Genomic DNA, 16,025 nt, shown 5'->3' with positions numbered 1-16,025 from the left:
CTAGATAAATCAGTACATTGAATTTAAAAACTTAAATTGAAGTGGAAAGAAACAAAATGAAAATAATATGACAGGCACTCTGGTTTTCATGGTACACTGAGTAAGGCCAGAAAATTATCCCAAGGTGGCACAAAAACAACTAATAAACATCTTGGCAACAGTCAACTTATGCAAAGTGTCTTATGTATAATCGTCCATACAGAAACCAAAATGAGGAAAATAATATGGAATAAAAAATATATGATTATGTAAATGCATCAATCAACTGTGTTTGTTAAATACATTAAACATTTTTTTTTTTTTTTTTAATATCATCTAATTGTCAGATTTATTGTAACTGAGTCAAAAGATACGATTTAGAATAAATTTGTAGCGTTTAAAATAGGTTTGAAAAATGAATACTTTCAGAACTCAAAACTGCAACATACAGTAGTACAGTATAAAGTATATTTGAGAACACTAAACACTTCAAATAACTTAGTACAATAATACTTGAATCAAAGCCAAATCAGTTATTTTACAGCGACGTTCATGACACTGGGGGTAAAAGGGGCCATAAAATATCATCACAACACACTAATGCTTGAGATAAGTGAAGTGTAATTAATTATAGAATCTACGGTATATGTGGCGAGCCAATCAGAGAAGCTAACACTGAAGGCGTACTGGCGTACTATCTCTACGAATAATTGGTTAATGTGTAGATCGCCTGCTAATTATCTGTAACAGAAGACACAATAAAAGGATGATGTTTGGATAAATAAACGACCAACGTATACGTAACATGCTTTGTGTACTATACATAAAAAATTCTCTGTATAACAATAACTGAAAAATACACTTTTCGTAGTCAACTTAGCTCTATATATACAAGGAGGTGGACACAACTACACTAATTTGCTATGGAGACTTCTTCTTACTTTCAGTAGGCTTGAATGTTTGCAACATGTTATCTTTCATCGTCTGTCCTTTCTCCTTGATCATTTCCTTTTGGTCTTCGAACAATTCCTTCAGCCTCTCCTTGCTAGGCACTGGTTTGATATAACCCCACTTCTTCAGGTAGTTGATGGATACAGTTGTGCCTCCTGTAAATGAAATGAATAGTGTATTTTATCGTGAGATTAATATACTAAATCAAAATTTATTATTCAAACAAAATCATGTCAGATGCCTTAATGCAATAATTGCTAGAAAATTACACGGGCTAATTTACTAACTATTCATAGCGCAGATATGATAGGAAGGGTTGATTCTATGTGAATGTTAAGTTCAGCTTCATTTCACCTTCTGCTTAGTGCAGCGTCTGAAATCTGACACTGTCAAAGCCTTGACTTGAGAAATGTGGAGTCAACATCCATCTGAAAAGACTTTTTTGAAGTTGGCGAAGAAGCTTAAAGTGAACTCTTTGAATTTTTTTAACATCATAGACACCTAGAATACAAAATCAAGTGTAATCTAGATGAAAAGGTGTTCTCCAGGAGCACAATTGAGTGCCCTACAAGGTTTTAGCATGGTCCTAAAGGATGGTGGGGCAACCGAGTTCCCTGCACATACCACAGTTATTGGTGGGAAGGGTTGATTCAATATGTTGTGTTCATCTCCATTTCACCTGCTGCTTAGTGGATCGTCTGAAATCTGATGCTGTCACAGGTGCAATACTACATTTCAGAGCAACTCAATGCAAAAATTAAAATATTCAATAAAATATGCCTCCAATCAATTTCTTTTTTATTTATTTTTTTTCCTTCTATGAGCAAAGTTCTTCTATGGTGACAGGGCAGCAATGGGGTCACCATTATCACCAGTAGCAGCAAAACCTGCAATTACAATAATTTGAGAAGATCACACTAGAAAGAGTGTGTTCGTTACTTAGATGTTGTTTTGGGAAGTTTTACTCCACAGCAATAATAATTTAGATGAATTTCTATGATATAAATGCTGTACATTGTAACATCAAATTTTAAAATAACATATTTTACCATTTTTGGAACATAATTTGATCCACAGTAGGCTTCAATTATAAATACATACATAGTGCTTGATTCTGCTAATACAAATATTTTACGACCCCATTTTGTTAGTTTTACTGGATTGCAGGTAATTTTTAATTAGCGTTCTGAGAGCCAGTAATATCATTAACATCAGTTAAGTTTTTATAAAATGATCTTCAACATCATCATCTAAATACTCATCTAAGACTGCACCTATTATGTCCTGATTCAAATTATCCTGTTCCTTGGTAACCACTTATACAAAGTGTTTCACTTAAATGAAGCAAAGCAATCCCTGTTTGCAAAGAAATAATAAAAATAAATAACAATTACACAAGTAGTAAACCAAGGAAACACTAGCATCAGACGAAAATAACATGATTTTGACAATGAACACTAACAGCTAATTTAGAAATTACATTTTTTATAGTGAAGAAACAATTAGTTGTCTCAGTACATGTTAAGATCAATTTCTATCTGGTTTTCAGTGAAATATTCAATCTATGATGTGAAAAATTATGGAAAGTTCTATAGTATACCATACCATCTTATACCAAACTACACAAAACTAGACTAGAATAGAGTAATACTCATTTTTATAGTAAAGTTTTTGAATTAATTACTATTAATTTACCTTCAATATAATGCAGATTGGCTCTCATCCCTTGACTATAATAAACACTTATGCCAATTATGTTATTAAACTGTATACAACAACTATGTTACCTTATTAATTATCTCACCTAGTGTAACGGTATAGCGAACTGGTGTTGCGATTTTATACAAAGCATACGAAATAGCAAGATAACCTGTCGTCGCATGACCATTCCTCAGAGGGTTTATAACCTTCTCACTCACATGTAGATATTCTAGTAACGACACAATATCAAATCCACTGAAACAAAAAATTGCTTTATTATACATACTTGACACATTTCAATGGTTACTGATGATTAAACTAGATTAAAACCTTAAAAAATACCCAATTCTACAACATGAACCTTTCTATATCAGTGATAACATTTGGTAGTTATTTGTCTGGATTACAGGACTAATCAAAATTTATTAAACAAAAGTGAATGGCAAAACCAAAATGGAATATAACTTACCATATAAAGTATATATCTTATCATTTCAAAAACTTTGACCAGACACATTTATTTTTGTTAGGTTCTCATTGTTAGGTATTTCTAAGTCCGAGTGGAAAATATTTACTACCCCTTTCCGGACGAAACACGGGCACTGCCCAATTTCCAGTAGTTCACTAGAGGGCGAATCACAGGCCTGTACGGCTGGCGTACTACGTCTCATTCCACTGACTAGATTAGTTCGGTGGATTCTACTGGCTGTGCATTGTGCTCCTACCTCTCAGGAATAGTTAGAACTATTTGAAACAATATTGCAGCCGGTTTATCACAGTACATTTACTGGTTTGTTGACAAAAGTTCCAGCTGAGTGAATTGTCTATTAATTAGTGAAATAAAAATAAAAATTATTATTTTTATTTCAGTTATGTGGGTCTGATGTGTTCATTGAACACGAAAGACCTCACAAAAATAAAATTTCTTAATTATTGGAGTGTTTGTTCATAAATTAAGCAATTGATTCTAATAAGAAGAAGCTGGTAGAACTTATTGGGTCAACAATTTTTCTTTGTTGTAAAATAAATTCAAGCATAAAAAAATAATTACTGAATACAAGTACTGTTAGTAGATTTATCGCAAGTTTCATTATGAGTATTATTTGTATATAAAAAAGATAAGAACTGACCAAAATTGGCTACAATGTTGAAGCTTTACTGACCTAAAGTTCTAACAAATCCTACCTAGCATGCTATAAATGCCACGTCAAACGGTTAATTCACCTTAAATTTCGTTGTTACTAGATGTAAATACTTAGAGTATATAAGATAGCTATATCATTTCACCATCTATGAAAATAAAATAATTTTTATAAATTTAAATTATAAAATATTAACAACTATACACACACTCTGGTTTATTAACCTTACATTAGGCAAAGGCAATATTTCCTTCCTCTAATGAAGATTAATGAGATTATAGAGTGTTGAAACTCATTTATTTATTGATAAAAGTAATATAAGTGTCTTTTGAAATCTCCAGTTAAGAATAAGCTTGTAATTGTTTCAATTTTTAAATTATCTATCATGAAACCAAGTGGTTTATGTGAAACAAATAATATAGAATGTAGTTGTGCACAATTAGTCAATGTATGATTTAGTACACAATTACATATTGAGCAAGAGTGGTTATTGCTAATTAAATTAATTACAACTATTTCTAAAATGGTTTTCCTATGTTAGATATTATTGCCAAAACCTTTAGTCAATGTCCTTCTACAGTAAAATAAAATCCTTCACATATTAATAAGTTTTACTTAACTTCTTGGTCTCCGTTAACGTATTTTTAGAATAGCATTAATTTAATTTCTCTAATAAAAAGTACAGTTTAATGTACACTTAAATAAACAAAAATGTGATGACTGTATTTTCATTTCAAATATCATGTACAAATTAATTATATCAACCTACATATCTAGTTTCAAGTCTCTAGGACCTTTCTATCTAAAGTTGTAACACAGACAACTACGATTTTAAGAAGGACTTGTTGGTTCCTTAATAATAAAACTCTCACAGTACTGAAGGAGTCAGCTAGCATAAACCGTGGCTTGTGCATGCAAGTAAGCAACTGTTCCCTCTCCACTTCACGCTAGAGCATGTGGTAGAGTCAGTGCCAAATAAATATTGTGCTTACTTAACTTTTGAATACAAATTTTAACCAATGAATATTTAACTTTTATCAAAACTTAACAAGCCACCATTTTTATAAAGATAAAGACATGTATGTGAGTCTCGGTGACAGGACAGGTAGGCATATTGAGCAACAGTGTTGGCTTTTTTTACTGACTGTATGTGATTGCGCCACAAGAGGATTGTCGGTGGATGGTGGGGAACAGCGTTGCAGACACGAATACTCTCCTGCTCCCTCAATAACAATTAGATAGTACATATGACTCAGTCTCTGAACTGCACTATTCACAAAACTAGATGGACTTTGAAGCTTGTTATACTTGTTAAAGTATTCTGTTGAATTTTGAAACCCACATTTACATTATACATTGTGAAATTATTTGAATAGGTCATTATAATTGGAAATGAAAATAATTAGATGAAACTATATAGATACCTAGATGCCAGGTAGTAGAAACCGCCAAACCAAGCAGCGGATGTGACTAGATGAACTGGCACCAACACGTACCAATAGTCTCTGTACATCGCCTTGAATCTCTGATATAGAGAGGGTTTTGTGTTGGGCTTGTCTTCTTCTGCAGATGACCCAAAATTTCTGACCGAGACTGTTGGTGTGTACTGAGCCCAACCATTTTGCAGATAAGGGCTCTTTGTTAGACAGCCACAAGTAAATTTTGTTTTCGGTACACTGTAACCTGAAGAAGATGCATTTTTTAAGAATAAATTTAATTTCATTAACATCAAAGAAAACAAAGACAAAGTAAAACATTTGTATATAACAATTGAATTTTCAGTAAGTGTTAAGACTTGTTGCTTCTAATATTTGATCTTTTACTTCCTCTAACGTTTCTTGATCCCTCTACTTTCTCTTTCGTTTCAAGACAGTAAAATAAGTACGAGATTAACTAAGAAATTACTTACACCTAATAAAAAGGAAGCAATGAAACAAGCAGCCTATTGTGACAAATAAATGATACCAAAAAGTAGACAATTTTTGGTACTTTTGGTATTATCCGGAGGCCACTATGTTTTTAACGATCTTACTTACCAGAGACATAAAAAAACTGAATTATTAGAAAGAACAAACTTTATTTAATATACTGTGAAAGTTACATGTCATTATGATGATCAGTTCTTGATTTTTGCCTACCTACCCAAAAAAGGCGATGTTGGCAAGAAGGAGGCTACTATGGTCCTATCTACTACTAGATATTTGGCTATACATACGTACATATATTATATATTATAAATATAAAAAGTTAAATTCAAAATTGCAAGTGCTCAAAATATATGAGCTTGAATTTGGATATTATCGTGAGGGATATTTTTCTTTATTTGCTAGAAGTGTGGAGTGCCACCGTAGCCCGCACTTGTGGTCAGGGGCATTTCCAATCGGTAATTTCCCGACCTCCGATCACATCTCAGATAGTCTGTTTGAATATTAATTCAACTTGATCTGACGTCTGAAAAGTTGGATGATCTGGAAAGTAATCTGAGTTCGGAAAAGTTCTAATCTGCACTTCTGGCATATAAAGAAAAAATCCCTCACAATAGTACCAAAATTCAAGCTCAGATCATGTGAGCACTTGTAAAGGTTATCTTTCATTTTTGTACTACTCGTAATATATTTATGATAACCTAATTTAAACCTATTTATATCGCATAATAACAAGAAGTAGATAGGAACAGAGTGGCCTACTTCTCGCTGACATCCCTTCCTTTTGGGAGGCAGAAAACAAGAACCAATCGTTATAATGACATATAATTTTAACAGTAAGTCAAAAAAAATCTGTTCTTTCTAATAATGTTGTTTTTATTTTGTCCTCGGTAAGAAAAACTGCTCAAAAAATAATGGCCTCCAGATTATACCTAAGTAACCAATTTTTCTTCAATAGTCTAAAAAATGATATTACTTTTACAAAGTAGAAACTTTTACTCTAGGAAGTAAGAATGTTTTGGAGGATGTAAATAGGCTCAAGACACTTATATGCATAAATTTGCATAAGAAATAAATTTATTTATTGTACACATTACTCTTTTCTTGTTATAGTTTTTTTGCAGTTTTTCTTATCAACTCTATAACCCTTATTAAAAGAAGCCTGGACAGAGAAATTTATTTTATTTTTAAACTACATTCTGGAAGTGTTCAATTAAAATATGATATCAAAATTAAGCAAATTTAAAGAGAAGATTTTAGAAACCCTCAACCCTCCTCTCAATTCCTTTTATGATTCTTCAAAAAAAAACATAAAATAATTTTAGTACATTTTATCATACAAATGTTTTGTTACCAGTATTTGCCTAATCAGGTTCAAAGTATTATAGGGTGTATATCTTGTAAATAGCCTCTAATATTTTAGCCTTTAACACCTCGGCTACTGAAAGCTCAATGAGCAGCATTAGGCCAAGACTCAAGTTGTACATTCAGTGAGAAATTAATTCGTGTAAGTACTATGTTAAATCAATATAAAATGTCAGTTGTTGTATGATTTTTCACACTCCATTGAACTATATCAATTCAATGCAGAAATTAAAACGCTTTCAAGCATTAGCCTATTGGATAAAAATAATTGTAAACATTATTATTTGTGTAAGCAATTAATATTTATGAGAAATTTTAATATTTTAGCTAGAAATGAAAACAAAACATTATAAAAACAGTAACAATTACAACGAGAGAACTGCAAAACATTGCAAAGAGACTGTAGGTTTTTTACAGATACATAACTAATGGTATAGCTCTAAGACAAAACTAAACTATAAAAAATGCACAACATAATCTATATGTAAACATGTGCAAAACTATGGGTTAAGGCTCTGAAGCGCAGATTTGCAAAAGGAGACAGTTGCACAGAAAATTTTTATGTAACCACTTAAACCTTTTCTAAGTTAAAAAGTTACCAGGTCAATACTATTAGGGAGGGTGTTTCCTTGATAACATAGGTGAATGATTGTACTGATTACAGTGTACAAGGTGGACAATAATGGTGTTGAAAAAAGAGCCTCGAGGATCTTGTCTCAGATGGCAGCTTTAGATTGATTTCCTTTCTGGAGTAGTTCCGGGATGTCAATAATGAAGTTTATACAGAAACATCATATCTTGACTAAAGTACCTGGATTTCAGTGTAGGCAAGTTCAGAAGCTGACAAAGATGATTTATGAAACCTCCAAGTATCTTGTATATAAACCTAATATAAACTTCTTTATATTGTCTTTTAAGTACTGTATATGAGCGGATTATACCACCACTGTAATACTCAAAGTGAGGTTTTGCAAGGCAGAAATACCAGGTCTTCAACACAGCATGTTGGTGAAGGTGAAAGTCGAGATATTGGAAAATATCAGGTTCAGATGCAACGTTAATCTCAAGATTCACAAACTCTCTAAGCACTTTTTCATAATGCTACACGTTTTATTACATATCATTTACTTACTAATGTACTGTGTTTATTTTTATTCCTACCCTATGTAAAGATTATGTGATTCGTTATTTACGAAGTTAAGTAAATGTTATTGTTTTGTTGTAATTATATTTATTATATAGGCCTATTATATTTTAATTTGTAATTTTATTAGTATCTATACATTAAATTCTAAGATTGAAGACTGGCCAAACCATACTGTTCTTTGAAATATCTATTACATTATCTGACATTTTGCTTTCAATCCTTTGGATGGTCATGAATATAGATGATTCCATATCATTCGATAATCATCATCCGATTGTGTTAGTGGCCCCTTATTATACTGTAGCTAATAATTTCTTATTATTTTTACAGATAGCCGGTGTGCTAATGCATACGTAGTAACTAATGCATTAAAAAACTAATAGGAATACTGTTTGATAATATTTACTTCACCCACGTTAGCTACAACGATCTACAACCATTTTTAACACTTTCCTGTATTAGTAGACATTTAAGTTTATATACTTTTAGGGTGGAGTACGATAAGGGGACCCGGTTCTGTATATCCAAATTATCAAACAATATTTAATTATTATAAGTTACACATCAACATAATCAATCAGTAGTAATTAATTAGGGTAAATCTTAAGATCAGCGACCACCGCTCCAATCGCCGTAATTTTTTGCATACTAACACAGGTAAACGTAATTTCACCGAAAAAAATAGTCCTGATTATCGCTAACACATAAAAAACCAGTTTTTCGGCAGTACAATGTTGGCAATACAAAACACATAAATAACAAGATTTTTGACTATGAAACTAAAAACAATGGCCGACCATGGTCGTTTTGATGAGTTGACAGTAGTCACGTGACAAACAGGAAAGTTTCTGATTGGCCGGGCGAATCACATGACCTATAGGACGGCTTCGATTGACCGCCAGACGTAAACAAACAAACCCACATGGACAAGGAATAATTAGTGAAGTTATTGACATGGGCGTGCGATGGTTCTTGTCATCACGCTAAAAAGGGTAATTCTAAGCAATATATGGGTCAACCTCGATTTTTCTCATATTACAATATAATGTTCCAATAGTCAATTAGAAAAGGAAATGACTAGAATTTCTTGCCCGAAAGCAGTTATAGGGAGCAGGCAACTCATATTACAATATAATGTTCCAATAGTCAATTAGAAAAGGAAATGACTAGAATTTCTTGCTGGAAAGCAGTTATAGGGAGCAGGCAACCGCGAGAATTACCTATTAGTGATCAGGGGCACTGACGTGATCTGGGCTTCAAATTTGGAACTACTCGAGTTAATTTTTTTTTCTAAAAGAGCAAGCAGCGCGAAGCGCTGCGCAGCGGGCAAGCATCGTGCGTGATCTTCGTATATACTGAATTGATTCAGGCCAAAGGAATGACACAGATTCCTTTACCAGATTTTTACGGAGATTTTGTATTGGGCGGATTATATTGGTTTACTTTGCTTTCCAGCATGTAATTATGTGTTTAAAATTGTTTTACATACATTACCTACATTATATTGTAATATGTAATAACAATTTATCAGAAATTTTTAATAAAAAAAAGGATCACGCACGATGCCTGCCCGCTGCGCAGCGCTTCGCGCTGCTTGCTCTTTTAGAAAAAAAAAAATTAACTCGAGTAGTTCCAAATTTGAAGCCCAGATCACGTCAGTTCCCCTGATCACTAATAGGTAACTCTAAGCAATATATGACCGTCTGGCGGTTGCCTGCTCCCTATAACTGCTTTCCGGCAAGAAATTCTAGTCATTTCCTTTTCTAATTGACTATTGGAACATTATATTGTAATATGAGAAAAATCGAGGTTGACCCATATATTGCTTAGAATTACCCTAAAAAGACCCTAGCTTGCCTATTCAAAACTCAGATCACGCGATGCTTGCCCGCTGCGCAGCGCTTTGCCCTGCTTGCTCTTTTAGAAAAAAAATTATCTCGAGCTTGCAAAGTCCAAGCCCAGATCACGCCATGACTGCTTACACACACAAAACTCAGACAGAACTAACGCAGGTTTCATTACAGGCAAAAGATAAGCGGCGCACGTTTATCACTGATAAGATAAGACGAGTTTATACTAGAAGTAGCACCTGGACTACTGCCCTACGAACTAATAACACCAAAAAAACGAATAAATGCACTGTCAGTCAGGTTTTTTAAAAATTTTAATTCTTTCAAATTTTTTTTGGGGGGGGGAGTAAACAGCTACGGCGATAATCGGGACTATTTTTTTCGATGAAATTACGTTAACCTGTGTTAGTATGCAAAAAATTATGGTGATCGGAGCGGTAGTCGCTGATCTTAAGATTTACCTTAATTAGAGCAATAAATAAGTCATATGTACCAACTGTATATACATTATCATATTCGGTACTTTGGGATTATACCGACCACACCCAGACATGAATCGTTATTTGACATTTTGCTTCTACTGATTACTAGATTAGCGTAAAACAATATTTCGTCAATATAAAACAGGAATTGTCTTATCGCAAACCCCTCCCCATCCTCAGACTGAGGTCAAAGTCGAGCGATATAGTAGATAACGTGATTGCAGAGTCGCGTCGCTTTGTTGTAGGCCTACTTCCGTGTTTTACCTCTACATTTCTCCAAACACAAAAATTCAACAAAAACAAACATTACCAAACTAAAACTAAACTCTTTATTGAAAAAACTTGTTTTTATTCTTGATCACATTCCGCCACCCAAAATGCGAGTGCCTCCGGCCATCACCGAAGGTGCTGCCGAAGCCCGCGCTGATGTCAACGAAAGAAAAACATCCCTCGAGATAGTACCTATCAGTAAAATATCAAATTCTAGAGAGGCTGATCAGATATAAATTGAATTGTAATGGAAAGGCAATTATGTACCGTGCAAATCATGTGATGCCGCGCGGCCTGGCGTAATCGGGATTCTCGAGAAAGATAAGATAACAGCGACAACAATACCTGGAAATGCTTGTAAGTTTGTAATTTTGTAATTATAGAGTTGTTTTTTCGTTCTATCATGTTTGTTTCTATAAATTTATATTTTTGTGTTCTTCATACTGGTGTGGTCGGTATAATCCCAAAGTACCTCATATTCTAATCACAATTTGCTCTATAAGTAACTTCTATTCAATACAAAAATAGTTAACTTTAGAAAATTAAACAAAATAAGATTATTTAAGATGATTTACTGTGTCTTTCTCGGTTTAAATATTTTGTTGCAACATTTTCTTTATTATTTAAATGATATTTTTCCTGTCAAATAGGCCTATCTTAATTTTATCACTTGATTAATGGTTATGGTTCCTTTATTATTATGACATTACATAGTTGTTTAAACTCTTTCTATTAATTTGAAACATGAGATTTTAATTTAGTATTTTAGATACAATGAAATCAATTGATAGTTTTGTTATTCTATAATATATAAAGTACTGATGATTGTAATAAGCGATATAAAAACCAGATCCACTTATCGTACTCTTCCCTTCTTTTATTTCCACAAGATTTTAGGCATTCTGAAACCACACTTCGCACCTAAATTAATACCATTTTATATCTAGTTAATATCCCAAATAGTCCATTGATCTAGAATAATCAAACATTAGTGATTAGACCCATATGTGATCCGACCGTGGTAAGGGTGACATTCTTGTTCCAAAAACAATAACTTTTTCCATGCTAGAAAACAATACTATTAGAGGATACCTTGTACCATTTCTATATTATAATGGTAGGATTAGGCCTAAAATTGCATTACTTAAGATTCCAAAAAATTAAACTCCCAGGGATAAGGATTATTTTTATTTAACTAATCTCAATGTATATTGATAACCTATTGATATATTGTGTGTTTTACTTGTTTAGATAAGAAAATTTCAGTATTGTATTTTTTCGGTTTAGGGACATCTAATATTTTACAGAATATAATTATTGTGTGGTTGGACTGCAACAGTATGGAAGATACCTTACATTTGCATATCAACAACACTGAAAATGATTAGCATTAAGAACCCTACAGAACATTTTACAGCATTGTGATTATAATTCTACTCACATTTCGTTGTTGGTGCAAGTTGGTCCCACTGGAGCTTTGGCTTACTGATATATGAAGAAGATACAGTTCTTGAAATGTGACCAAAATTTCCACATTTTTTAAAGTTCAAAGAAAATAATTCATAAGTATTAGTCTTCCAACATTTCAAAACAAATTTCGTCATCTTGTTAGAAGCAGTGTTTTAGTTTGTTTGGTAAGGGTATTAACTTGTGAATAATGAAAGATTTTCAATTTCACTACTAGGCTATATAACCAAAATAATGAACTACTAAGCTATGCTAATTTACTTTTATGACAGGGCCGCAGATATATTGCATTTTTGAGCCGATAATAAAAAATCAGCTCATTCAACGCGATATTTCAGCTTAAAAGGTTTTAACTAATTAGAGTGCCTGCTTACATAGATCAAGCGAATTTATAACTAACCACCGGCTTCTTATCAAAACCAGGAGCACTGGTTTGTATAATTTTACTTCGGGAAGAAAGTTTTAAGCTCTGGTCTGAATGAAACTTGAGAACACCAATTATAGGTTAGTTTTAGTTTTGTACCAAAGACTAAAAAAACATTTATTTGTTACCACCGTGAAGTTAGCGTCACTTTATCGGTCCGTCTGTTATTCCGTGCAACAATGTTGCAGTCAACAATCTGAAGGCCCTAACAAACATTCAAAATCTGAAATAATAGTATAAAACTAATTATTAAAAAACGATCTCTCACAAAATCTGCACAGTTTTTCGTACTTAATTATTTACCACAAAGAATTCCCGTTAAATTTAGAATAAATAAAAACCCAAATATAATAACTAAACTGTAAAACTGTATCCTTAAAAGGGCATCTCTACAAAAAAAACCACTCCAGAGACTAAAACCAAACAAGTGCTCGCAATTAAACTTTTGAACACAGGTGCTCAATAAACCTGAACTTTAATATAAAAAATACGTCCAAAAAGGTGGTGTCGGCCGTCAGAGGTCCTATCGCCTAAATTAAATGCACCGTGTGGACGGGCGTTCACGTATAAAAGTCACTCCTGAGACTTAACCAAACAAGTGCCCGCAATGAAAATTTTGTACACAGGTGCTCTGTAAGCTGAACTTTAATATACTAATGTCAAAATTGTGGTGTCGGCCGTCCAGAGGTCCTATATCGTCTAAATGAAAATGCACCCGTTAAACGGAACCGTTACTCGTATAAAAGTCACTCATGAGACTAAACCCAAACAAGTGCCCGCAATGAAACTTTGTACACAGATGCTCTGTAACTGAACTTTAATATGCCAACGAACGTCAAAAAGGTGGTGTCGGCCGTCAGAGGTCCCTATCCGTCTCCTAAATTAAATGCACCGTTGGACGGGGGCGTTCTCGTATAAAAGTCACTCTTGAGACTAAACCAAACAAGTGCCCGCAATGAAACTTTGTACACAGATTGCTCTGTAAGCTGAACTTTAATATACCAACGACAAAAAAGGTGGTGTCGGCCGTCAGAGGTCTTATCGTGTAAATTAAATGCACCGTTGGAGAACGGGCGTTTCTCGTATAAAAGTCACTCACTCCCTGAGACTAAACCAAACAAGTGCCCGCAATGAATACTTTGTACACAGATGCTCTGTAAGCTGAACTTTAATATACCAACGACAAAAATGTGGTGTCGGCCGTCAGAGGTCTTATCGTGTAAATTAAATGCACCCGTTGGACGGGCGTTCTCGTATAAAAGTCACTCCTGAGACTAAACCAAACAAGTGCCCCACTAATGAAACTTTGTACACAGATGCTCTAGTAAGCTGTGTAAGCTGAACGCTAATATACCAATGTCAAAATTGTGTGTCGGCCGTCAGAGGTCCTATCGTCTAAATTAAATGCACCGTTTGGACGGGCGTTCTCGTATGAAAAGTCACTCCTTGAGACTAAACCAAACAAGTGCCCGCAATGAAAATTTGTACACAGGTGCTCTGTAAGCTGAACTTTAATATACCAACAACGTCAAAAAGGTGGTGTCCGGCCGTCAGAGGTCCTATCGTCCTAAATTAAATGCACCGTTGGACGGGCGTTCTCGTATAAAAGTCACTCCTGAGACAAAACCAAACAAGTGCCCCGCAATGAAACTTTGTACACAGATGCTCTGTAAGCTGTGATAAGGCTGAACTTTAATATACCAATGTCAGAAATTGTGGTGTCGGCCGTCAGAGGTGTCCTATCGTCCCTAAAATTAAATGCACCGTTAAACGGACCGTTCTCGTATAAAAGTCACTCCTTAACTAAACCCAAACAATGTCCGCAATGAAACTTTGTACACAGATTGCTCTGTAAGCTGAACTTTATTTATGCCAACGTCAAAAAGGTGGTGTCGGCCGTCAGAGGTCCTACTCGTCTAAATTAAATGCACCGTTGGAGCGGGCGTTCTCGTATAAAAGTCACTCTTGAACTAAACCAAACAAGTGCCCGCAATGAAAACTTTTGTACACATGATGCTCTGTAATGCTGAACTTTAATATACCAACGACAAAAAGGTGGTGTCGGCCGTCAGAGGTCTTAATCGTGTAAATTAAATTGCACCTTTGGACGGAGCGTTCTCGTATAAAAACTCACATCCTGAGACTAAACCAAACAAGTGCCCGCAATGAAACACTTTGTACCACAGATGCCTGTAAGCTGAACTTTTAATATACCAACGACAACAAGGTGGTGTCGGCCGTCAGAGGTCCTATCGTCTAAATTAAATGCACCGTTAAACTGACGTTGTCGTATAAAAGTCACTCCTGAGAACTAAACCCAACAAGTGTCCGCAATGAAAACTTTGTACACAGATGCGTCTGTAAGCTGAACTTTAATATGCCAACGTCAAAAAGGTGGTGTCGGCCGTCAGAGGTCCTATCGTCTAAATTAAATGCTGCCGTTGGACGGGCGTTCTCGTGATTAAAGTCACTCCTGAGAACTAAACCAAACAAGTGCCCGCAATTAAAATTTGTACACAGGTGCTCTGTAAGCTGAAACTTTAATATACTAATGTCAAAATTGTGGTGTCGGCCGTCAGAGGTCCTATCGTCTAAATTAAATGCACCGTTGGACGGGCGTTCTCGTATAAAAGTCCACTCTTGAGACCTAAACCCAAACAAGTGCCCGCAATGAAACTTTGTACACAGATGCTCTGTAAGCTGAACTTTAATATACCAACGACAAAAAAGTGGTGTCGGCCGTCAGAGGTCTTTATCGTGTAAATTAAATGCACCGTTTGGACGGGCGTTCTCGTATAAAACTCACTCCTGAGACTAAACCAAACAAGTGCCCGCAATGAAACTTTGTACACACAGATGCTCTGTAAGCTGAACTTTAATATACCAACGACAAAAATGTGGTGTCGGCCGTCAGAGGTCCTATCGTCTAAATTAAATGCACCGTTAAACGGGACGTAGTACGTATAAAAGTCACTCCTGAGACTAAACCAAACAAGTGTCCGCAATGAAACTTTGTACACAGATGCTCCCCTGTAAGCTGAACTTTAATATGCCAACGTCAAAAAGGGTGGTGTCGGTCGCCGTCAGAGGTCCTATCGTCTAAATTAAATGCACCCGTTGGAGGACGGCGTTCTCGTATTAAAGTTCACTCCTGAGACTAAACCAAAACAAGTGCCCGCAATAAAATTTGTACACAGGTGCTCTGTAAGCTGAACTTTAAATATACTAATGTCAAAATTGTGGTGTCGGCCGTCAGAGGTCCTATCGTCTAAATTAAATGCAAAATCACCGTTAAACGGACGTTATCGTAATAAAAGTCACT

General features: G+C 34.6%; 1 protein-coding gene across 2 annotated transcripts; it reads right to left on the bottom strand.

Annotated features, from left to right (window-relative positions):
* Positions 1-577: 577 nt before the first annotated feature.
* On the bottom strand, positions 578-12,793 carry LOC124364704 (uncharacterized protein C18orf19 homolog A). 2 transcript variants are annotated; one of them, XM_046820394.1, is made up of 5 exons: positions 12,254-12,792; positions 5,198-5,456; positions 2,735-2,886; positions 921-1,085; positions 578-720 (listed from the first exon to the last, which is right to left on the bottom strand). In XM_046820394.1, the coding sequence occupies exons 1-5, from the start codon at positions 12,414-12,416 to the stop codon at positions 713-715; spliced, it is 747 nt and encodes a 248-aa protein (XP_046676350.1). In that variant the 5' UTR covers positions 12,417-12,792; the 3' UTR covers positions 578-712. The 2 variants fall into 2 exon arrangements, with proteins under 2 accessions (XP_046676350.1, XP_046676349.1); XM_046820393.1 differs by lacking the exon at positions 578-720 and having other exon boundaries at positions 777-1,085; positions 12,254-12,793.
* Positions 12,794-16,025: the final 3,232 nt, after the last annotated feature.

Source organism: Homalodisca vitripennis, chromosome 6 (genome assembly GCF_021130785.1).
Source record: "Homalodisca vitripennis isolate AUS2020 chromosome 6, UT_GWSS_2.1, whole genome shotgun sequence".
NCBI lineage: Eukaryota > Metazoa > Arthropoda > Insecta > Hemiptera > Cicadellidae > Homalodisca > Homalodisca vitripennis.
Note: the sequence above shows the minus strand (reverse complement) of the source record. Positions and strands in the feature narration are given on the sequence as shown.